Genomic DNA, 22932 nt, shown 5'->3' on the forward strand with positions numbered 1-22932 from the left:
TGAGAGTATGTAAACACAGCACAAAGGGGAATGAGTTGGCATTGCCTCTTAACCCAGCATTGAGGTTGGTTTTGTCCTAACAAACAGTGATTGCTCGCCAACCTTAAACTATGATTTGTTGTTGGCTTACTGGTGGTGGTTAGGATGAAACAAACAATGATCCTGGGTTCAGATGCAACACTAAACTGTCCCCTTCATGGTTTGTTTACTTGCTCATGCCAGGAGAGGAGTGAAGCAGGGCTGATTAAGTTGCATGCATGATATGATTTGTTAAGCCAAGAAGCTTTGCTTACCATTATGTGCATGCATGTCTGTTGAAACAACACACACATACTCCTGTTCAAAACATAGACTTGGAAAGATGGAGGAAATTAAAAGAGATGGTGGTGGGGAACGAGACTTAAACTAAAGGTAAGCAAGAAATTAGGGACGCGGGTGGCGCTTTGGGTAAAACCTCAGTGCCTAGGACTTGCTGATTGTAAGGTCAGCAGTTTGAATCCCCGCGGCGGGGTGAGCTCCCGTCGTTCGGTCCCAGCTCCTGCCCACCTAGCAGTTCGAAAGCACCCCTAAGTGCAAGTAGATAAATAGGTACTGCTTTACAGCGGGAAGGTAAACGGCGTTTCCGTGTGCTGGCTCGCCAGTTGCAGCTTCGTCACGCTGGCCACGTGACCTGGAAGTGTCTTCGGACAGCGCCGGCTCCCGGCCTCTTGAGCGAGATGAGTGCGCAACCCTAGAGTCGGTCACGACTGGCCCGTACGGGCAGGGGTACCTTTACCTTTACCTAAGCAAGAAATTAAATGTTGAATGATGCAGAGCTCGCCCAATATATTTTTGCACTTGAGGCAGGAAATTTAAGTTCATCCTCTCTCTCCTCTCTGCCCCTTAATATCACACACAAATTGCCTCCTTCAGGCAGCTTTTCCACTCAGCCTCATGGCAGGCCCAGCCCTGGAAAGATGTCAGATCCGTAGTGGTCTGAATTGCAAGTGCTATTATGAGCATTTGACAATTTCTGCTGTGAGAAATCTCCATTGAGTAACATTCTTGTCTGTCTAGCACACAGTTCTTCTGTATTTACAGATCCAAGTTTAATCTACCTGGTGCCTCACTGATAATCCTAATTTAGCAATCTTCATGTAGTCACAAGGGGGCAGAATTGGACAAAATGAAGGGCAATTATATCACTAGCATGTGATGTTTATGAGATGACTCCTTGAAGGAATTCATGAATACATATACAGGAGGAAAAGTTGTCAGCAAAAGGTTTTCCATGTAGAGTTTTTGGGAAGGATGATTTGGGCAGGACCTTTTGTTTCTGTTGAGTGGTTTCTATGGTATCCTGAGAAAAACTGGACATCTATGTGAGCCGTAACTTTTCCACAACTACAAAATTACATCAAATAGTCACTCCATGAACACTAAAGTTCAAATTAGGTTTGCCTCTTGGGAGTCTATAAGAGGGTTCTTGATACTGTATGTTAGAGGGTACAGCCTGACGGTGGTCGAATGAAATCAGTGAAGTGAAATATAGTGAAAACTTTTTTTATTGATTTAAATGTTTATATACTGCTATATCAGAAAAATAGAGCAGTTTACATAAGAGGTTGTAATGTACGAGGCAAAGCATGCTTTGGCAAACTCCTGTTGAACATGTCTGCAGTCCAAGAACTACAGTGGAACCTTGGTTTCTGAACTTAATCTGCTCCGGGAGTCTGTTCGATTCCCGAAACAGTTTGGGAACCAAGGCACGGCTTCTGATTGGCTGCAGCAGCTTCAAATCAGAAGCCGTGGAAGCCGCACCGGGTGTTCAGCTTCCAAAGAATGTTCGAAAACCAGAACAATTACTTCTGGTTTTCGGTTGTTCGGGGGGGCCAGAACATTCACCTCCCAAGACATTTGGGAGCCGAGGTTCCACTGTAGTTGAAGAGCTCTTTCAGCTCAGCTTATTTTTTTACAGTTACTTTTTGTGCCACTGTTATTTTGGATTCCTCAGCTCCTGTCTTCAATATATAGCACCTCCACATTGTTCCCTCTCTGAAACTACAATGGGCAATGAGCTGCTCTCTTCATATGGGAGTCTGGTCTTTACAAACCTTACTCAGAATTTAGCCATGATTTAACAGTACTTCCAGTAGACAGAGCTCCATACCATCCAAACCACCTGCAACAGACACACTAAGTGTTTGATGGGCCTTGGACTCTTCACTAATCACTTCCTGGATGGAGGAATTTATCTGCTTCAGGCCTTCTTGAAGGGAAAATTCAAGGTTTTTCTTTATGAACATTCACCTAAATTTTTGACCATATGCCTTTGTATTCCTTTTTAAACATATTTATTGTTGTTTTAAAAACCAGGAAGAGAAGACGCAAGTAAATATAAAAAAGAAACATACTTTTCACCATTCATAATGCAAATCTTGATCTCCCCACCCAAGGGGCCAACTTTGAAAGGGACCACTCACCTCTCAATTATCTGACAACATAATGACATCACATTTGGCACATGAGGAGGAGAGAGTGACCACCAGGACTGAACTTATGCACCAGCTGATGCACAAAGAGTTCCTTCCTTCTTTATGTAGAGCTTGGGGGCAGGAGAGTGTTCCCTGCAAGGAATAATTAATAAATAATAATAATAATAATAATAATAATAATAATAATAATAATAATTTATTATTTGTACCCCGCCCATCTGGCTGGGTTTCCCCAGTGACTCTGGGCGGCTTCCAACAAAGATGAAAGATACACTAAAATGTCACATATTAAAAACTTCCCTGAACAGGGCTGCCTTCAGAGGTCTTCTGAATGTCAGGTAGATGTTTATCGCTTTGACATCTGATGGGAGGGCGTTCCACAGGGCGGGCGCCACTACCGAGAAGGCCCTCTGCCTGCTTCCCTGTAACTTGGCCTCTTGCAGTGAGGGAACCGCCAGAAGGCCCTCGGAGCTGGACCTCAGTGTCCAGGCAGAACGATGGGGGAGGAGACGCTCCTTCAGATATACTGGACCGAGGTCGAGGAACTCACACATGCACTTGAACCAAGTGGGACTTAGGTTCTCTACCCTTGCACTAATGCATAAATGATGCCCCTGATTTCATGTTTGTGATCCAAATGCAGATTGGAATTCCCACCTCATCCACAAACATGCATTGACAAGGTGAAAAAGTGCTGCTGCTGCTCATTTGGTTTAGCATTGATTACCAGACTGACCTCCCTGTTACTTGTTTTTCTTTCCCCCCACTCTAGCCTAATAGACAGAAGAGGATTTATCCAGGCAGATGTTGGGACCCCATCCACTCCTAAGAGTGAAATTCCTTCCTTTGGAACGAAATCTGATGCCAGCATGGTATGAGCCAACCCTTAAGCAGTCCTATGCCTATGCCTACCTCCAGCCGGTGCCTCTCCTCCATTTTACCATTTCCTGGGCCCAGGAAGGACAGCCTTGTAGGGCGGAGCCTCCAAAGTTCCTACTCAAAGCACATCCCATCGCCTTATGCATTGATTTTTATTTGGTTTCATTTTTATACAGTGGAACCTAAATTGAACACTGCGGACTGCTGCAGTTAAGCCTCTAGACAGGGGGGGAAAGAGTACTGGAGCCACTTAGAGGAGAGAGTGCCTCTGGTTGGGAAATGCCAGCTTCTTGAAAGCCATCCATTCTCGGAGGGTCTTCTGCAGGGGTTGGTTGAAAAGGATGTAGTAACTTGCATGGAGTTAGTACAATGAAGCAGGGGAAAACCAAGGTATCATCCCTGAAGCTATACTCTGGGTTATTTTTGAACTTGCTTCTTGGTTAAGGTGGACTGCTCTGCATAAGGGATCCCACCACAAAAGATAATTGGTGCTGCCCTAAGTTGTAAGGCAGAGAGCTGAACCATTTGAGGACACAGCACTCCATGCCCTAGCAGCAAGTGGTGCTTGCTGATCTGGTTTGCCTGGCTCCCACCGATGGGAATGCAGGGGGTGCAAACAGTTGAAGATCCCTAAGAAAGATCCTGAGCAGATCTACTTGATCAGCAGACAATGATTTCTCACTTTGGGAACTGACCGGGAGTTGTCCTTGTTCGTTTCAATTGCATGATTGCTGTGACAAGAGGATAAACACAGCGCAGTGAGGTTCTTTGTTTAATGGTTAGGAAAAAATGAAGCAAGCCAATCTGAGATTCTTAAGTGATGTGAATAGAGATGAGACATAATTCATTGATGTGCATATGGGCGAGAGAGCTATGGTGGGGATAGGGGTAAGGAAATCTGTACACAGGAGACCTGTTGACCAAAGGCTATTTTCAAAGAGGAATTTGGAGGGATATCTTCCTGCGTACACTGTCCAAAAATAAGCTTGTTTCCTGTAGGAAAAGACCAATATAACATGTTTCTTCTTACTGAAGCTCCTCTTGCAGTGCCTCCCATCTTGTTCTGCTGAGTCCTTATGCATATAGGAAGGTTAAAATATGTTAGATACTTGAAATGTGTTTATTAAAAGCTGCTGGATATTTTTGCACATATTTTGTAGGTTTTTCTAAGGGTTTTTTAAAAAGTGACTTTTTACTATACATAAACCTGTGTCACAGGTTCTTGGAACCATGTTAGATATATAATTATTATTACAATGTTGAAATTTTTGTATCAAGTAATTTACATACACAAAGATCTCTAAGCCATTATTTCCTAGACTTCACCAGTCCATAGGAAAAGATGGAGAGCCCATAGCACACATTACGGCTAACTAGATTCTCCTTTCTTATCCCTATAGACCTGCAGAAACTAGGGTTTGTGGAAAACATGGTAGGATCTCTGGGCTCAAAGGGACAATTAAAGGGACATGAGCATGCCTTTCCCTGCCTTGCATCTACAGAGAATCAGGAAAGGACAAACATTGCATTTTTAAAAAAATAAAAATTTGCATAATTGAAGTCACCTTGTAGGAATTTGTGCTAATAGCTAGTGACTGAGTTAGCAGTTGGATAGTGAATAAGTCAGATCTTTCCTTCCAACGTCATTCATGCTGTTCAGGGCCATGTGTTACATCCATCAGCACTTTTGAGTAGCACCACCCCATTCAGCAGAATGTCCTTGAGAGCGATCAGTTACAACAAACAAGCACCTGGCAGACTTCACCCAATGGCCACGTAGAGGATTCTTGTAAGGGTTTCTCAGACGGGCAGCAAATTACCCAGCACTGTAAAGAGGTATGTGTTTTGTGAAGAGGAAATTAGCATTCTCCACTCTCCATTAATAAGAGTTAACTGACATATTGTGGTGGGAGTAGCCAACTGTGTGTCCTCAAGATGTTTTTGTACTATAACTCCTATCATTCCTAACCTGATAGGAGTTGGACCTAGAGGTTCCTTATCCCACAAGTTCCTTAACCCTGTTCTATGCTTCCCTTGCTTTTCTTATTAATTTTGATTGTTCAAACAGCATAGTCCCATTCTAATGTGTTTGCCTGACAAATCAGGAGAGTTACAGTGAGAAACCAAGAAGCTCATATAATCACTTCCCTTTCTAAAACTTGGGTTTGTACTTAAGACAAACTCAGGTACATACTGGACCAGGACCACACTGGAACATTCTGCTGGTGTCTAAAGACTTCCACACCATTTCCCATTCAATCGGGTGTGTGTCTGGACTTCATGATACACACCCATCTCTATAATAGGGCTGCTTGACCAGCATATTTATTCTGATAGGTAAAATTTGGCTTATTCATAGTGCAGATCTGAAGGGTTTTGTAACTGATCGGCCTCTTGGAGAACCTCTGAGTATGACTTATTCCCCCAAGAGGTATGACAGGTCTTGCAATTCTCTTCTGCTAAATATAGGAACCCAAGATACTATGGGTTTCCTAGCTAGTTCTCATCCTGACATCTGGATGCTATTGCAAAGGCTATTCCGAGTGTTGTGCTGGCTGATGCATGGGACAAGCTCTTGAACTCATGTGCCACTTAGGCAAGTGCCAAATCCGTTAATATTAACAGTCATGAACCTTGATGTTGAAGGCAGCAATGCCCCCCAGTTGTGCCCTGCATCATGCCAGAGATGTTGTCAGCCTGTACTGTTCCCATCGCAGCCACATTAACAGTCTCATCTGTGAAGGGTGCATTTCCAAAGGATAGCCTTGCCAGCAAAGCAGTTTTGGTTGGCCAATGGAGCCCCAAATGTTTCTAGAACTACCTGCTGAAAAGATAGCAGCTTTGCTTTCCAAGAGTTGATCTTATTTGGAAACACACTCATTTCTTGTACAACTTTTCAGGAACAGAATCAGAAGTGCAGGAGGGAGAGAAGATTCCTGGCTTCCATAAGCCAGGCACACTAATCATTGTCCGTCCTAGATTACCCTCTTATTTACAGAAGGGTGGCCTCATTCAGTTATCAGGGAAGGATCCTGTTCTTGTTGAGGCAGAGCTCATGCCACCCTCCAACACCATCATATTTGTAAAGCTCAGGTGGGGAGGGAGGGGACAAGGACTTGTAGCAGTGTTACGTCTGTGTGGGGAGTTTCTTTTGTTATTTGCTTTTGTAATAAAAAAATTATTTTTAAAGAGCTAATTGCTTTGGATTTTGTGTTTGCATTTCCTTAATGCTAGATTTAAGAAGCTCAAGCTCAAGCTCCTTCCTATGCAAGAAGCTGAGCTTGGGCAAATCACTGGAGGAAGAACACCTGCTGGTTAAGATGGTTGCCTGGATGCTGACACTAGAACCCAGCAGGCATAAAAGCAACTACTAAGGGCTCTCATTGTGGTTGAGGATATACATGGGGGGTGGGGATCTGTGTACTGTTAATTGCAGTGATTTAGTAGTGTAGAGTTTCAAAGTAGCCATAACTTAAGCTGGCCAATCCCTGCACAAAGCACGTTATGCTACTGATGGAGGGCACCCATGCTCTTTCTTTCTCTCTTCCCCTTTCCCTCCCCCAATTCTACTTCCCCAAACCTGAGACTGCCACGGTGCATAATCTCTGGTGTCTTCTCTAGGAGGATGCCTGCCAGGACTTTGCCATATCTTGCACTGCCTGATGGGATAACCCCATCCCACAGGATGGGTTAGCACTGCTCTCTGAAGGTTAGCTGGTAAGAACGCATTGGTTTTTTCCCCCTCGCCCTCATCTGGTGAATCATCTCATTGTTGCCGCATGAATTGCTTCAAGCCTGGAGCCCATCTATCCCTCCAGTCTGTGTGGCTGTTCTCATTTTGTTGTGTGCCCTACAACCCATCCCACCAATAGCTTAAGCCACGTGAAGATCTGTGAGGCCTGTGTGACAGCAAGGTAGCCTTCAGGGATAGGTTAGGAGAACCTTGAGCAAATGAGATAGATGTTCACGGTACCTTCTACTCTCACCTCCCACGGCAGGACTCCCTGTGGCACTAAAACCATCATTACACATGTGGAAGTTTTCCAGGCAAACTTGTCAACGTGATGGGAACATGTTTTCACACATAGTCTGTTGCTTGCCATGTAATGGGCTACTGCCAGATGCCCGGCTTACCCCAGTGGATTTTGAGACTACACAGAAGGCAGGAAATGTCTTCACAGGCTTTTTTGGCAGGTCTTTACACTTCTGTATGATAGCTTGGAGGACTAAAAATAAAAATTACCTCCCATGTACTAGTTACTATCATGAAGTAGTCAAAAACTAGGCAGAAATGTTTAGGTAATCTCTTGTTTGTGTAAATCAAGTTATAAATTAAGGTAGGATTGTGGTTGAGCCTAAAAGATGTCATGAGTATGCCATGCACAGTTATTTCCCAAAAGCTGGGACCAGGGAGATGCTTAAGCCAGACCTGGGGGTGGGGGTGGGGTCCAAGACCCAATACTGCCAACTCATTATTGCAACTAGTAGCAGATTATTATTTTATAGTAGGTTATCAGCTCAAAAAAATTTGGGGGGCAGAACAAGGGATGATGTCCAGGATCATCAGCCTGCATCTACCTTGTTTTCATAAAGGATATTTTTGTTCATGGCAGGTTAAGGTGGGGACAGGGTAGAAAATATCACCACTTAGCATTTATATATAACTTTTTATATAGTATGTGAAGAGCTTCACATTATCTGTTTTTCTTATGACTACCCTGTATGAACAGTGTTCTCCCTATATTTCAGGTGGGACAGAGGCTGTGTGTGAGTGGTTTGCCTAATAGACCCACTCTCACATTTGAGGTGACAATTGAACCAAGAACTTCTTGGTTTACAGCCCAGTCTCTTAACCATTACCCCAGCTGGTGTGCAGGGTATCCACACCCAATTTTTTAGTGAAAAGCCAGAATCTAATCTGCTATCTTGGCTCTGCTCTTTTAATGGCTGTTGCCCCCACCCTCTCTGGTGCTCTCATTTTGTTGCCATCTCACGTCCTCCAAAATGAGGCTTAACCGTATCACATCTGTATGTGCACTGCTGGTAAGTAATTATGAGGATGCTTTGTTTGACAACAGTGTTGAATAAAGTGTGCAGGTGTTTCAGAACTCTGCTTCTCATTTGATTCAAAAGAGTATATTGATGTATGGAAGTTCATTGTCTTAACTTTGGGAAGTTCTGAATGCTTATATTACAGATAGATGGCCTGAGGTCTTGAGATGGACTTAAAATATGGATGTTCTGGAATAAGAGATATCTGGCAGCATTATCACTCGCAAACAGTCTCCTATTTTAATGTCTGTTTGCCTGGCTTGAATTGGTGCTGTTGCCCAGCCTCTAGGTTTACTTGTTGTGACTGTTCCATGGCAAAAATAGTCATAGCTTCCCAAAGTCTTTGATTTATATTAGGGATGGGCAGGGAGAGGGGTCTGCCTCTTGAGCCTCTTACCAAACCACCCCACCCCTCGCCAGGAGTGCTTTGCACCCTTCCTTGAGTGTCTTTGCCTTGAACACTGATAATACTTTTTCACTTGTCTGGATGAAGGATAGTGTGTGTGACATGTGTGGAAACAAGCCTGCTGTACAAAGGTAAAATTAACATTCATTGCTCCTTCTGGCCCTGCTCATGGCTGTCATTTGCCCCCTCAAGCTTGCCTAGGGCTGAAAAACAGGTTCCCCACCCCTAGTTTATATGCTACCCTTGGTGAAGAAATGCATGTTAACCACCCACTTGCCCACCTCACTTTCTCCTGTCTCCCATCAGCAAAAACAAATCTGGAGAACCTTCCTTATATCTTGCTCTCTCTTCATCTTGCCTTCCCCACTCCCCATCACTCACACAGAAGGGAGAAAGCTGTTGCTGCCCACCTGTCCTTGGCAAGAGCAAGCAAAAGGAGCAGCAGCTGGAGCAATGAGGGTTCTGCTAGCCGATAAAGTGAACTGCTTGTGTTGGGCTTGCGGCGACAGTTCTCTCCTTGCTGGAGTGCTGGGCAGAGCAGAAGAAGACTGAGCACTTGGGTTGAGCTTCCCAGCCATCTGCCTGCATTCACTGCTAGGGAAAGGGTGGGAAGTGAATTCCAAGTAGAACCCATCCCAGGCAAAATGCAACTTGCTTCCATCTGTTGCCCCACAGCCCGAGTGCTCAAGCAACCCAGCAAAGCCTCTCTTCACACCAGGGGCAGCCAACATGATGCCCACCAACAGCTGTTGGACTGCAGCTCCCATCACCCCTAAACATTGACCATGGCGGTGGCAGGTTGGAATCCAACAACTTCTGCAGCTTCACATTGGCTATTTCCTATTTAATGACTGTTGCTGCATTTACAGTATTGTATGATGGGGGCAGTGTGAAATGAAGTTCCTAGCCATCCTGCTGAAAGTGGGCCGTGTATGTGTCTGAATGGAAGAGTCCATCAAGCGGTCCTTTACCACACTATTTCTAGTGCTGAGATGCACCATGAACTTTGGGACACTTCTCTCTTCTGATGTGGCAGCAGAAGCTGTAGCTCAAACAGATGCCAAGGGAAGTGAATTAAGTGACTTGGGAGGCAACCTGACACACTTGGCTTCTGCCTGTATTTTGCTATCTAGACATTATGAGAAGGTCTTCTTTCCTTGCCTGTCCTTTTCTTACACTTGCATGCCCACATGAAACACTAAACAGAAACCTTTTTTTGTGTTTTTTTGTAATTACACTTAACTAATCAGGATCACTTTGAAATCCCTTTCTTTGGTAGTCTGAAATACCCAAGCCTCCTTTTCCTGACATTTCTCACCTGGGCATTCATAAAGTCATCCTTACCAGAATGGCACTTGTTCCACATTTACCCAAACTGCACTAATTTCCCAGGATCTTCCCCCTTCCTCCTCTTTAGCTTGCCTGAAGGCACACCTACTCCTGTGACCATCCTTTTTTCTATCTCTGGTGTTTCCTTTTACTAATCCTATCTCTTTCTCTCTCTTTTTTCCCCCCTTCCTGCACTGCTTGGGAACATCCAGTGTGTCCGGGGCACAAAAGAGATTTTGAGGACCCTCTGCGCCTCGTGGCAAAACCCAAGGCGACCCCAAGAGGCTCTGTCAAATATCTGAAAGTACAGCCATTGCCACCACCTGTGCCTCTCTACCCTCCAGGGCTATCTATTTATTTATATTTAATATATCGCTGCATCTCTTCCCGTTTCACAGCAAGGATAGGGAGATGCCACATGCACAAGGAAAAAGCTACTCCAAACCCTCAGGCAGAGGTTGCTCCTGCTGTCTGTAGGGTTCGAAGCTTAAAGCCATACATGCCACCTGCTGTGAGTGCAATAACGGGAGTTCCTATTTTTTTGTGGGTGGGGGGAATAGATTCTAGCATCTAAGCACATCAAAGCCGGGGAGAGTTTTTATCCAGTCTTGCTCTGCAGAAAAGATGTCTCAAGACTCCAGAGATTCTAGGAGATAATTGTGTTACTTTTCTAGTCAATTGAAGGCACCCACCTCTTCTCTCTCCCCTCCACCCCGATCTGCTTGTGATGTCAAGAACTGATGTGGTGTCTTTAGCTGCAGCAGAGCAGGGCCCATTAAGCTGTGTTTGCACTAGCTGTTTAATGTGCTCCCACTTGATGCAGTTGGTCAAAACTTGCATCTGTTTGAATGCGATGTGGTGCATTAGAACTGTGAACCAATACCCAGGGCTCTGTGTGTCTGTGTGTGATGTGATGTGATTCCACAGGAGCATTAAAAACAATTTTGTTTCAATGTGGTAATGGATGCAGAGTTCCTGTTCCTGAGAATCATATGCTTTTTTTTCTTTAAAAAGGGCAAGTTCTAAACCTTAATTGTTACAAAGATATGCTTACTATGTGTAGGTGCTGTTTCTGCCGAAATTTCAAAGCCAGAAGGGTAGCAGACTTGGATTTCCAATGACTCAAGGTGGAGATTTGGTTCTGTACATCACCTTTCAGTCCTTCCCATCACTGGCAAAAAAAACAGAAATATGCAAATTTGTTAAATGATTATGTAAATAAGTCAACTAGCATAATTTATACACTGCGGAATTTAGCTTTTCATGATATAGAACTTTCTTTTCTTCTACCTTCTTAAGCACAGAGTGGTACACAGCCCTGCTATATAGGATGCTGTGCCTAACCCCTGTCTTGGGCTGCCCCACGAGGATGAGCGCAGCCAGGTCACCCCTGCTGAAATGCACAAATGTAGCTGATACAGCCTGCAAAGCAGGATTTTGCATAGGCTGTGGATTAGAAAACCCACATCTAAGCTGCTTATTCAAACTTTTGAGTGTTGGGGGAAGGTGCACACTTCTTGGGTGTAGTCAGATAGGAATTTGTACCTTCCGGCATTTTAACTTGCTAATAAGCTCACTTGTTTTTAGGATTCCTTTAGATCTATTCCCTCTCTTTCATCCTCCACACCAAAAATGAATAAATATACCATTAACAGTATTTTGTAGTGCTTATCTAACAGTTCCTGTACAGAATTCTGCCTTGCCTCACCTTTTGCAGGTAGGTGAGGGCCAAGAAGCAGGAAGGTTGTCAGGCGGCTCTATACAGAGAGCAAAACCAAACCCTTTCGGTCCCTTAAGTGTAGTTGTGTAGGGTTTGAAATTCAGTTATGCCTTTCACTTTTGTAACAATAAAATTTCTCCTATCTTACTCCATGACTCTCTGGTTTTTGCGTTTTAATTGATGGAAACATCTTCTTTGCAGGGCTGTCCATTTTTCTTTGCTGCCTACTACTGTTGCAATGCAGTACTGTATACACGTAACTGCCTGTGATCTTGCAATCACATGGTGTGACATGGCGGACTGTGTTGCAAACAGCAAACTCTTTAGACTTAAATCTGCAAAGGCTAGATGGATAAATAGCTGGTATGAGACAGCTTTGTATGATATTCTGTCTCTCTCTCTCTCTCTCTCTCTCTCTCTCTCTCTCTCTCTCACACACACACACACACACACACACACACACACACACCCTGCATTGTGTACCACAGAGCTGGGGAACTTGTATCCCTCCATCTGTTGCCTGTCTCCAGCTCCCATCATCCCTGCTCATTGGCCAGGCTAGCTGGTGCTGATGGGGGCTAGAGTCTAGCAACATCTGCAGGCTCAGGTTCCTCACCCCTACTCTACAATGTACAAATGAGAAAACGTGGTACAGAAACTGACAACTGTGGTGGATTTTTACACTACATGTAATATTTTTATGGTACAAGCAAGACAATGTCACTCCATACTTATCAAGTCAGAAGTGTTTCTCAGATTCTAGGACAAAGACTAATGTCTGTTCTTGTAATGTATGGTTGGATAATCAAGAAAAAATGAATGGAACCCAGATCTCCCTCTTTCATTGTTATTTAAATGTTGAACCAAGATAATCAGTAAAAGGTAAAGGTAAAGGTACCCCTGCCCATACGGGCCAGTCTTGCCAGACTCTAGGGTTGTGCGCTCATCTCACTCTAGAGGCTGTGAGCCAGCGGTGTCCGCAGACACTTCCAGCTCACGTGGCCAGCGTGACAAAGCTGCATCTGGCGAGCCAGCGCAGCACACGGAACGCCGTTTACCTTCCCGCTGGTAAGCGGTCCCTATTTATCTACTTGCCTCCGGGGGTGCTTTCGAACTGCTAGGTTGGCAGGCGCTGGGACCGGACGACGGGAGCGCACCCCGCCGCGGGGATTTGAACCGCCGACCATGCGGTCGGCAAGTCCTAGGCGCTGAGGTTTTACCCACAGCGCCATCCGCGTCCCCCAGATAATCAGTACTTAGGTGTTAAAAGAAGACTGCTGCTCTGGATGCATCTGCTGTCTATGTACTGAGACAGCCTACTTTGTTTTTTCTTGGTACAGAGTAAATATTATTATTATTATTATTATTATTATTATTATTATTATTATTACCCCACCCATCCGCCCATCTGGCTAGGTTTCCCCAGCCACTCTGGGCAGCTTCCAACAAAGTATTAAAAATACATTAAAACATCAGTCATTAAAAACTTCGCTAAACAGGGCTGCCTTCAGATGTCTTCTAAAAGTCAGATCATTGTGTATTTCCTTGACATATGGTGGGAGGGCGGGCGCCACTACCAAGAAGGCTCTCTGCCTAGTTCCCTGTAACTTCGCTTCTCGCAGTGAGGGAACTGCCAGAAGGCCCTCAGCGCTGGACAATGGGGGTGAAGACACTCCTAAATGCAGCCCTAGCACAAGGTTTGAAAGTTGACAGCATGGGCACTTCTCTTTCATGATGGCAGCATGCTCTGTACTGTTTGGAACACAGGCACAAAGACCCGCCCAGATGTCTGACATTCCAGCCTGTCATAGTGAGTTTGAGCCTTTCCTCTCTAGCAGGGCTTCCCAAGCTGTGGTCTACAGCATGGCTGTGAAGAGTTCAAACTGTAACACAGCAAAATACAACATAGGAAATAAAAGCAGCAAGAAAAATACAATTAAAAGCAGTAACATGCTGCACCTGTGCTCTGCATTTGCTAAAGTGGTTCACCCAGGCCCTCAGCAATTATTGAGTACTGGAGTCCATGGGGAGGTGGGAAGGGGCAGGGAGGAAGTGTGGGAACATTCAAATATCTAGTTATTTACAGCATAAAGTAAAAGTTGCTTACGGTTTAAAATATGACTCAGAGGTGGTTGGAGTGGCAAGGATAGTGGAGGGATCTTTGTGGGCATATTTCAAACTTTGGGTTGCCTGAGGTTAAGCATGTGTTTCATAGGGCAGGTGGGTTTCGAAGCGATAATAGGCACCAGCCAGAGCCCAGTTGGAAGCATTTATCTCAACCCTAGGGCAGCCTTTCAGGCCTCTAATTGGAAGGACACCAAGCACTCGCTCTCACACACAATAATTGCCAGTTAAGTCACTGCTGTCATCACACTGTGTGTGTGGAAGGAGACGAAAAGGCTCTAGGTGACTCCTCTGCCTTAGGAAGTCATTGTCCATGGAGGTTCAAATCTCTCATCTACTATCACTTAAAGCACCCCCCCCCCCAAAAAAAAGAATCATGGTAACTATAGTTTATGCATGACAGCTACAATTCCCAGCATCCTTAACAAACGACAGTTTTTCTTTTTTGCGGGAGATATGTGCTTTTTAAAATATGGCAACCCTAGGATATTGACTTAGCTTACAGCAGGAATGGGTAGCCTCTTGCACTCCACATATAGCTGAATTACAATTCTGCATCATCCCTGAGCGTTGCCCATGCAGCCTGGGACTGCTAAGAGTTGGAGTTTAATAACATCTGGAGGGGTGTGAGCTCCTCACAGAGGCTCCCTTTAGAGGCTTCGGATGCTCAAAAGCGCTTTACACATGCTAAGTATTGTTCCCTGATGTGGACAGCTGTTAGCCCTGAGAAGATGGAACCGCTTTACACAGAGGTAATATACTTGCTGGGGTTTCTCCCCCCCATTTATTTATTTTATACATCCTGCTTTTAGACTTTCTGGAGGCAGCAGGCGTCTGACTATTGCTGGGAATGTGAGCAATAGCCATCTTGTATGAGCTGAAAATACTTCTTGGTGGCTTAGTCATGACATCAGTATGCTGACCAGCAGCAGGCAAACCCCTTAGATTCGGAGCTGACTCAAGAATCATGAACTTTCTTGGTGAGTGATTAGAAAACACTCATCTGTTTCCCAAGAGTTCTTCCCAAATGCAATGGCGCATTTGCACTGATGGTACCAGCCGCATGCACATTATATTGTGTTCTCTCCTGGGAATCGTATTCCAACACCCCCAATGCCAGAAAACTGCTTGGAAATTCAGCCTCCCAAACCAACATAGCCACAGACGTTGGGGACATTGCTAATGCCAGCAGAAGCACTGTGTTTGTCATGAAAAAGTGCCACACAAGCATATAATTAAGTGTCCTGCGATTCTGCAATCTGATACAAGACACTCCCTTAAGAACCTGCAGGAATGTGAGGAGGTTGCAAGTGTAGCTCAAGAACCACCTTAGTGCAGAATCTGATAACAGACGCCCACAAGGTTATTTTGTTTTCCGGTGCTATTGCTTTTTATAACATTTCTATTACCACCCTTCCTATAAAAGGCTGTGTACAATCAAACAGTGAAAACACAGGGACCCTTGACAAGAAACGCAGCCCCTCCAAGTCCCAATAGCTTTGCTAGCTTGAGGAAAGAATTCATTGTTTGCGAACAGTTTTAATTTATTTGGATTGGAATCTTGGAATCTGTCCCTAAAACAGGCCAACTTCCCTGCACAACCAATTAGCAATATATGGATCTGAGTCAGACCCATGACCTATCATCTATATGGGCTGACAGCAGCTTTCTAGCTTTGAAGGCAGAGTGTCCCCCCCCCCATTCATCACTTGCTGCTTTTTCAATTGAACCTGGGGCCTTCTGCATATAAATCAGGTGTTTTGGGCATATAGCATATAGCACTCTTCAAATACTTGGTGTGCTGTCATACTGAAAAAAAGGCCAAAGACTTGTTCCCTGCTGCCACAGAGGATAGGCTTAGATCAAATAGGCTTAACTTACAGGGAGTGCAGGTTTCAGCTGAACATAAGGAGAAAGCTCTTGGCCAAGCAGTTTGCCAGTGGAACCAACACCTGGGAACGGATTGGCTCTGCCTTGCGGAGACATGCAACCAGCCACCTGCAGAGCTGTACCTAGAGGTTGGCAAGACTCTCCTACATCACCCCAGAAACCTGTATCCAGCTATCTGTGAAAGACTGTGAGGTTAGATAAGAGCTGGGAGCTGAGCGGTAAGAGCAGGCATAGGCAAACTTGGCCCTCCAGATGTTTTGGGACTACAACTCCCATCATCCCTAGCTAACAGGACCATTGGTCAGGGGTGATGGGAATTATAGTCTCAAAACATCTGGAGGGCCGAGTTTGCCTATGCCTGCGTAAGAGAAATGGCAAGACAGTATGATGGTAGACAGCTGGAGACTATGGGGTGTATGACGTATATGTGTGTGGCGACGCAATGCCGCCGTCACAGCGAGATCAAACACAGGAGAAGCTTGCTTCAAGTACTTGGGTCGCGTAAAATGTAGTAATTTCTAGTGCAGCTATTGCAGTAAGGTGATTTTTGTGTGTGGAGGGGGGAGCGCCAATATAGCTCCTTGCCAAGGGCGCAAGGGTCCCTAGCTTTGCCTCTGGCCATCTGTAAAAGGCTGCTGTAGCTCTGGATCCCCTGCTTTGAGCAAAGGTTGGATCAAATAGTTCACAAGGCCCTCTCCTTCCAGTGCTCTGAAAGTGGACACCCCTCCTACAGTGCTGGTTGCTGCCCATTGTAATTGCCGGGGCTGAATATGGGGAACCCAAACAGTAGATGGCACCAGAGCTAATGAGAGGCAGAGCCACCTAATTCTGGTTTTGTCCCCATCCTCCCAGCTGAGTTCTGCTAGGATTGCACAAAGTCAGGCAGGTGGGCTGGCTGAGACTAGAACAGAAGTTGGTGGGGCAGTACCCCATTTAGCCTAATGGACCTGATTCCACTATCCTGCTACAAGGCCCTTGAAGCCATCTGGGTGTATTCCAGGGCTCCTGACCCATTTTCCTCCCCCCCCCTTAGGAATCTCCCTGTACCACCCAGTCGCTTGAGTTGAAAAGAAAAGTGCGGTCTGTGTCACTGTGCTAAGATGCTACGAGGGAGTTTTGCTCAGACCACATAACGTAGATCAGCAATGAGTCACCCCTGGTGGAACAATTCACCTTCTCAAGCTGGAGCAACTGAGCTATCAGCCGCACCCATCCTCTCCTCATGCTAGCCTGGGATGTATCACCCTAGGCTCAAAAAACACTCAGCAGTACAAGGAATTTGTCATGCAGTTGGGCTTTCTCCCGTCTGTCTTTTTGGCAGTGTCGGAAGAAAGGAGAAGTCTTTCGGCAAGTGGCAACAGGTTTAGTTCTGAGGGTGAAACTTTTTCTGTACTTTCATGGAGACAAATGCGGAGCACGGCAAATAAAAGAGGAGAATGTATGGGTAATGTCTGTTGAAGTCTCTTTGTAGCTATATAGAAGGTTCCAGGTTCATTCGTTCCTCAGCATCCCCAAGCAGGTCTGGGAAAGACTTCTGTATGAAATCCTGGAGAGATGCTGCCAATTAGTGTAGATCAGTCAACATGGTGTCTTCCATATGTTGCTGGACTATAAGTCCCAGCATTCCTAGCCACTGGCTATACTGGCTAGTGTTAATGGGAGTTGGAGTCCATCAACATTTGGAGGGCACCAGATTGGCTATCCCTGCTGACTATATGTTACTTTATATAGCCAGTTAGTGTATATGGAGCTAGACTCTGTATATGGCTGAATCCTGTGCAATGCTGTACACGATAGGCACCAACTCCTTAGGGCTGATGTGTCTTCAGCCCCCTCCATATTGTTTAGCAGGGGGCTCAGCCCCACTCCCAATATTGAGGGGGCAGAGCCAAATGTGGTGCAGCATCAGTGGCAGGCTCCTTTTGAGTGTGTGAGAGAGGAGGAGCTGTGGCCATTGACGGGGTGAGGCGCTGGGCTAGGCACTCAGCTGCCTCCTGACGATGATGCACTTGCAACATTTGTGGTGGGGAAGAGAATGTGCTTTAAATATACAGTGGTACCTCGGAAGGCTAATGGAATCCGTTCTGGAAGTCCATTCGACTTCCAAAATGTTTGGAAACTAAGGCACAGCTTCCGATTGGCTGCAGGAAGCTCCTGCAGCCAATTGGGAGCCGTGGAAGCTACGTCAGACATTTGGGTTCCAAAGAACGTTCACAAACAGGAACACTCACTTCCAGGTTTGTGGTGTTTGGGAGGCAAAACGTTTGACTCGCAGGGCGTTCGCGATCTAGGGTATGCCTTGTATGGTGTATATGCAGCCTTAATGATTTGAGTAGGGCCTCTCTCAAAATGCAGTGAGTCAGTTATAGTGGTACCTCGGTTCTCGAACGTAATCTGTTCCAAAAGACTGTTCGAGTTCCAAAATGTTCGAAAACCGAGGCGCAAAGGGCTGTTCGCAAATTCAACTGAGAAAATTGAAAAACACGTAGTGGATGCCGTTCATCTTCCAAGGCGTGTTTGAAAAAAGAAGCGTTTACTTCCAGTTTTTCAGCATTTGGGTTCTGAAATGTTAGTCAACGGAGACATTCGAGAACTGAGGTACCACTGTATTCTGCTGCATTTGGGGGCCCTTCCTGGTGAGCTGGGCCCTGGACCTCAGTCCCAAAGTCCTTCCCTGACAGCACCTGCAGTTGCTACCAGTCAGAGTAGACAGTACTGGGCTAGATGAACCAGTAATTTGATTGACTACAAGCAGCTTCCTAAGATAGGTGTGCGAGATCCTTGGCCTGTGATGATTTGTCGTGGCTGATTCACATATGCCAAACAATCACATGAGGTTGCAATCACCGAGTGTGAACATGTGTGAACAGATGCCACATCCGCACCTCTCCGAAGAGGAGTCCACTCCTCCCTGTCAAACTGTAAAGTGACTGTTAGGTGTGGCAGGTGCTTTTTGGAGATATCACAGAAAAAGAAAACGACTCCAGCCAACAAGCTTGACACCTTTGAGCTAAATCTTGATGTCTTTAAGTGATTATCTGTATTATTGTCTTCCTATTAGCTGCAAGTCACTGGGCTAAGGAGATTTATGTTCTATCACATGCAGAGTTCCTTGAACTTGGATCTCTATGTAAACTTGAATAGCTGTGTTAAAAACAGAACAGTTAGGAGGGTGGGCTTTTAGGGCAAATGGGACCGTGCCCCACCAACCTCAGTCTGCCAATAAGCTTCCAGTGTCTTAGTCCTGTGCTGCTAGCCACAGCAGAGCTCAGCAGAGGGAGAAGCCAGCCAGCCAAGTCTCAGGGGGGTACTTGCCTGGAGACAGAGTTTGCATACAAGGTCCAGGCCAGTCCTAAGGTCAGGAGTATCTTAGTTCACGTAGTCAAACAATCCAGGGGTCAAGAAAGCCAAGGGTCCAAGGTCACAAGAAGCAGCAAAGTCTGACCAGGAACGGCGAAGGTTGTTTCCCTCAACTGACTGAGGCTGGAAACCCTGCTTAAGAAAGTTGGATCTTGCTGGTTCTCATCAGGAGCAAGAAGGCTGATCAGCAGAAGGTGGAGTAAATTCGCCTTCGGCTCCTTCAGGCTGCTGCTCAGCAGGTGAAGCTGACTCCTGGCCCCTGACATCGAGTGAGTTTCTTCCAAAGAGCATCAACCTGGAGCTTCTCACCACTTGGAGAAGCGGGGTGAGCATAGCCATATTCAACTATCTGCACATTATTGCAGGCGGCAGTGGGATATGTGTCTAGTGGGAATATGCCATTTTGAGTTACAGGCAACTTATCATTTACGCAGGGGTTACATTCCAAGCCACCATGCATTTAAGTGAAATTGCATATATTTGAAACACCATTGAAAAAGCCTGCAAATACCCTGTTCTGCCCCAACCCTGTCCCTTTCTGTGTTTGGCACGGTTGCACACAGTTTGCACACACATATTCAACACACGTAAATTGCTCCAGATAGCCAAGTATTGTTGTCTCAAAGAATCCTGGGAACTCTAGTTTGTTATGGATGTTGGGAATTGCATCTCTGTAAGGGGTAAACTGTAGTTCCCACAATTCTTTGGGTGGAACAGTGTACTTTAAATGTATGGTGTGTAGGCAGCCTAAGGCACCTTACAATGGTCTTATGTTCCTAAATGGTAAAGCTGTTCCTGGTTAGTATTGCTTCAGTTTGCAGGTGGCTTATTTCCCCCCACATATTTGAATAAACATAGTTTAATGTTTTCTGTGTGTGGGAGAGTAGGATTCCTTTTGTTTAATGGCAGAGTATCCAAACATGCACCCCTTCTCCTCTGCTGTGGTACATTTCAGGGAAAGCTTTATTTGTTAAAATAATTTACTATATATACTGCTCTCTAATTTAAAATGGCTCACGCAGCCATAAAATCACAATAAAAATCCAGTTTAAAAGATCAATAAAACAACAACAGTATATCAGCCACAGTAACCGCTGTGGTCCTGTTCCATTGATCATATAAACTGGTCCCATGTTTGGAAGGGAGGCGATTTCACATAGTCAGTACTGGGTGTGTAGATGCCACACATTTAAAGCACACACAACAACAACAATCCTGGGAACTGTTGTTTACCCCTAACAGGTCTAGGATTCCCAGCACACTTGGAAAAACTACAGTTCCCATTTTTGGGGGGAGGACGAATGTGATTAGATATATAGTTGGCATACTGAAATCCTCTGGAAAATACTGGCTAGCGAATGCTGGGGATGGACAGGGGTTAAGATTGGGACTTGTGGGTCAGGTTAGGTTTTTGTGCACTGCCCCCTGGAGGGGAACAGACACTTTTATTTGAGCTCATGCTCTGTGGCCCATTTTTGTCCATGATGCCTGTCAGGAGGACAAGCGACCTCTTGCCTAAGAGGTCTCAGGGTCTCTCTGTCTGTCTGTCTCTCTCTCTGCATCCCTGGGCAGGTGAGCATTCATTTACCGTCTTGCTCAAAGAGTGAATCACTGCCACTTTCCTTTTAAGGAGAGGCTGTAGGAAAGGAAGTGGGGGAAGGGCTGCTCATTGAGCACTTCTTCACCACGCCTTGTTCTTGCTCCAGGCTGAGACGCCAAAGCCAAAAGCCGATCCCGGCAGCTGAACTCAGCAGAGACTCTTGAGGGCTCTTCGAGTAGCTGCCTGATCTCTCTCCTTGCCCAGCACTCCCTTCCGTTGCCCCCACGATGGCCAGGAACCACCAGGTGCAGAAAGCCAAGCTGGCTGAGCAGGCCGAGCGCTATGAGGACATGGCCGACTTCATGAAGGCAGTGGTGGAGGACGGAGCTGAACTCTCGAACGAGGAGCGCAACCTCCTCTCCGTCGCCTACAAGAACGTGGTCGGCTGCCAGAGGTCTGCCTGGAGGGTCATCTCCAGCATCGAGCACAAGACCGAGGAAGGCGACGACAAATCCCAGCTGGTCAACGAATACCGGGAGAAGATTGAGAAGGAGCTGAAGGATGTCTGCAACGTTGTCCTGGGGCTGCTGGACAAGCACCTCATCAAGAAAGCCAGCGACCCAGAGAGCAAAGTCTTCTACCTGAAGATGAAAGGCGACTATTTCCGCTACTTGGCCGAGGTGGCCACTGGGGATGACCGCAAGCAGATCATCGACAATGCACGGAAAGCTTACCAAGAGGCGATGGACATCAGCAAGAAGGAGATGCAGCCCACTAACCCTATCCGGCTTGGCCTCGCCCTCAACTTTTCGGTCTTCCACTATGAGATCGCCAATGCCCCAGAAGAGGCCATCAAGCTAGCCAAAACCACCTTTGACGAGGCCATGGGTGACCTCCACACGCTCAGCGAAGATTCCTACAAAGACAGCACCCTCATCATGCAGCTTCTCAGGGACAACCTCACATTATGGACCGCAGAGTGCTCAGGAGAAGAAGGGGGAGAGGCTGGTGAAGAGCCAAAGAACTGAACTTTGCAGACTGCAGAACGACGGTAACTCATTGTCTCCCCTGCAACCTCACTGTCTCTCTCTCCCACCCGTCCCACTTTCCCAACCCATCCTATTTTTATAAGATTCATTTTCTCCAGCTCCTGGGACCTCCAGCTGGATTTTTATAGCAAAAGGGGACTGATCCATGCGCAAATGGGACTTCAGCATTTACCTAACTCTCCTCATGTGGCAGCTTTTTGGAGGGGCATCGCTATTTCCTGGCCTCTGTACTTCCTGGTATGTGACCTCTTCCTGCAACCCAGAGCTCCTTGCTTGTATTAACTCTTGTATCTATCTGGTCAGCACCTGGTTAACACGAGAGTCTTCCTGACCTGTCATGGAGGACAGAGATATCTGAATGTATATGTGTGTATACATATATTTAGTGTTTAACTGTGGAAGAAAGAATTTTTTTGTTTTGTTTTGTGTGGTAAAGTTGCCAAAGTAGCAGCTGAACAGAGTTAAGCAAGAGTTGTCACCTTTGCTTCTCACGGCCCCTCTTTTTAAAAAGTTAATCTGCTGGGTTTTTTCACTCAGGGCATCCTGTTGTAAGAAGATGGAGGTGGTGGGCCTTTTCAAGGGTAGCGGGGGGGGGCAGGACGGGGGGAACTCTTCTGAGCGGGTTAAGAATAGCAATCTCAAGAGGGCCTCTTGTTATCATGGTGTTACTGAGGTGGTTTGCTACAGTCTTCTTCCCCAATAAAAAGTTCACTTTCACACCTACCTTTTGTAGTTCTGGTCTTCACTTTCTTTCTCCCCGCACCCCAGACCCCCTGGGCAGTAGGAGGGGGAATGGGGTGGCACCCAGAGGGTTCCCCAACCCTTCTTGCTGGCATGCTGTGGGACGGGGAGAGAAGATCCGGAAAATGCGCAAGCCTAAGCAAAGCGTGTGGAAGACAGGTTGATGCACGTCAAGGCAGCCTTTCTGCTCCTCTGAAATCTGAGGCGCTCCTGCAAGCTTCGGGGGAGGCGGGAGGAAAGGTTACGCCTGAAGGCAGAGCGGTGCAACCTGAAGATGAGGTTGGGCCTTATCTGGGAAAGAAAGAGGCCAGGGTGGAGTTGCAGAACCACCCTGGGGAGAGGCAGCCAGGGACAGGAATGGCTTTGAT

The 22932-nt window shown here is 46.0% G+C and overlaps 2 protein-coding genes and 1 long non-coding RNA gene across 6 annotated transcripts in view; 2 read left to right on the forward strand and 1 right to left on the reverse strand.

Moving 5' to 3' along the window:
* Window positions 1–12012, forward strand: part of ZDHHC18 (zDHHC palmitoyltransferase 18) — a 35963-nt gene extending 23951 nt beyond the window's left edge. For 2 of the 4 annotated variants that reach the window (XM_083750907.1, XM_083750906.1), the window contains exon 8: window positions 3247–6549. In XM_083750907.1, the coding sequence (XP_083607033.1) occupies window positions 3247–3352 (106 nt within the window). In that variant the 3' untranslated portion in view covers window positions 3353–6549. Of the gene's footprint in view, window positions 1–3246; window positions 6550–6974; window positions 7071–10352 lie in introns of those variants that run through there. The other 2 variants (XM_083750905.1, XM_083750904.1) reach the window with 2 other exon arrangements.
* On the reverse strand, window positions 4113–22876 carry LOC310849974. Its single transcript, XR_014567145.1, has 3 exons — window positions 22548–22876; window positions 11195–11311; window positions 4113–4426 (listed from the first exon to the last, which is right to left on the reverse strand). It is a non-coding gene; the product is annotated as an uncharacterized lncRNA (long non-coding RNA).
* On the forward strand, window positions 17932–22546 carry SFN (stratifin). The gene has a single exon (XM_083750981.1). The coding sequence runs from the start codon at window positions 21062–21064 to the stop codon at window positions 21800–21802; it is 741 nt and encodes a 246-aa protein (XP_083607107.1). The 5' UTR covers window positions 17932–21061; the 3' UTR covers window positions 21803–22546.
* Window positions 22877–22932: the final 56 nt, after the last annotated feature.

The sequence above is a fragment of the Podarcis gaigeae genome, assembly GCF_964106915.1.
Source record: "Podarcis gaigeae genome assembly, chromosome: 8".
Taxonomy (NCBI): domain Eukaryota; kingdom Metazoa; phylum Chordata; class Lepidosauria; order Squamata; family Lacertidae; genus Podarcis; species Podarcis gaigeae.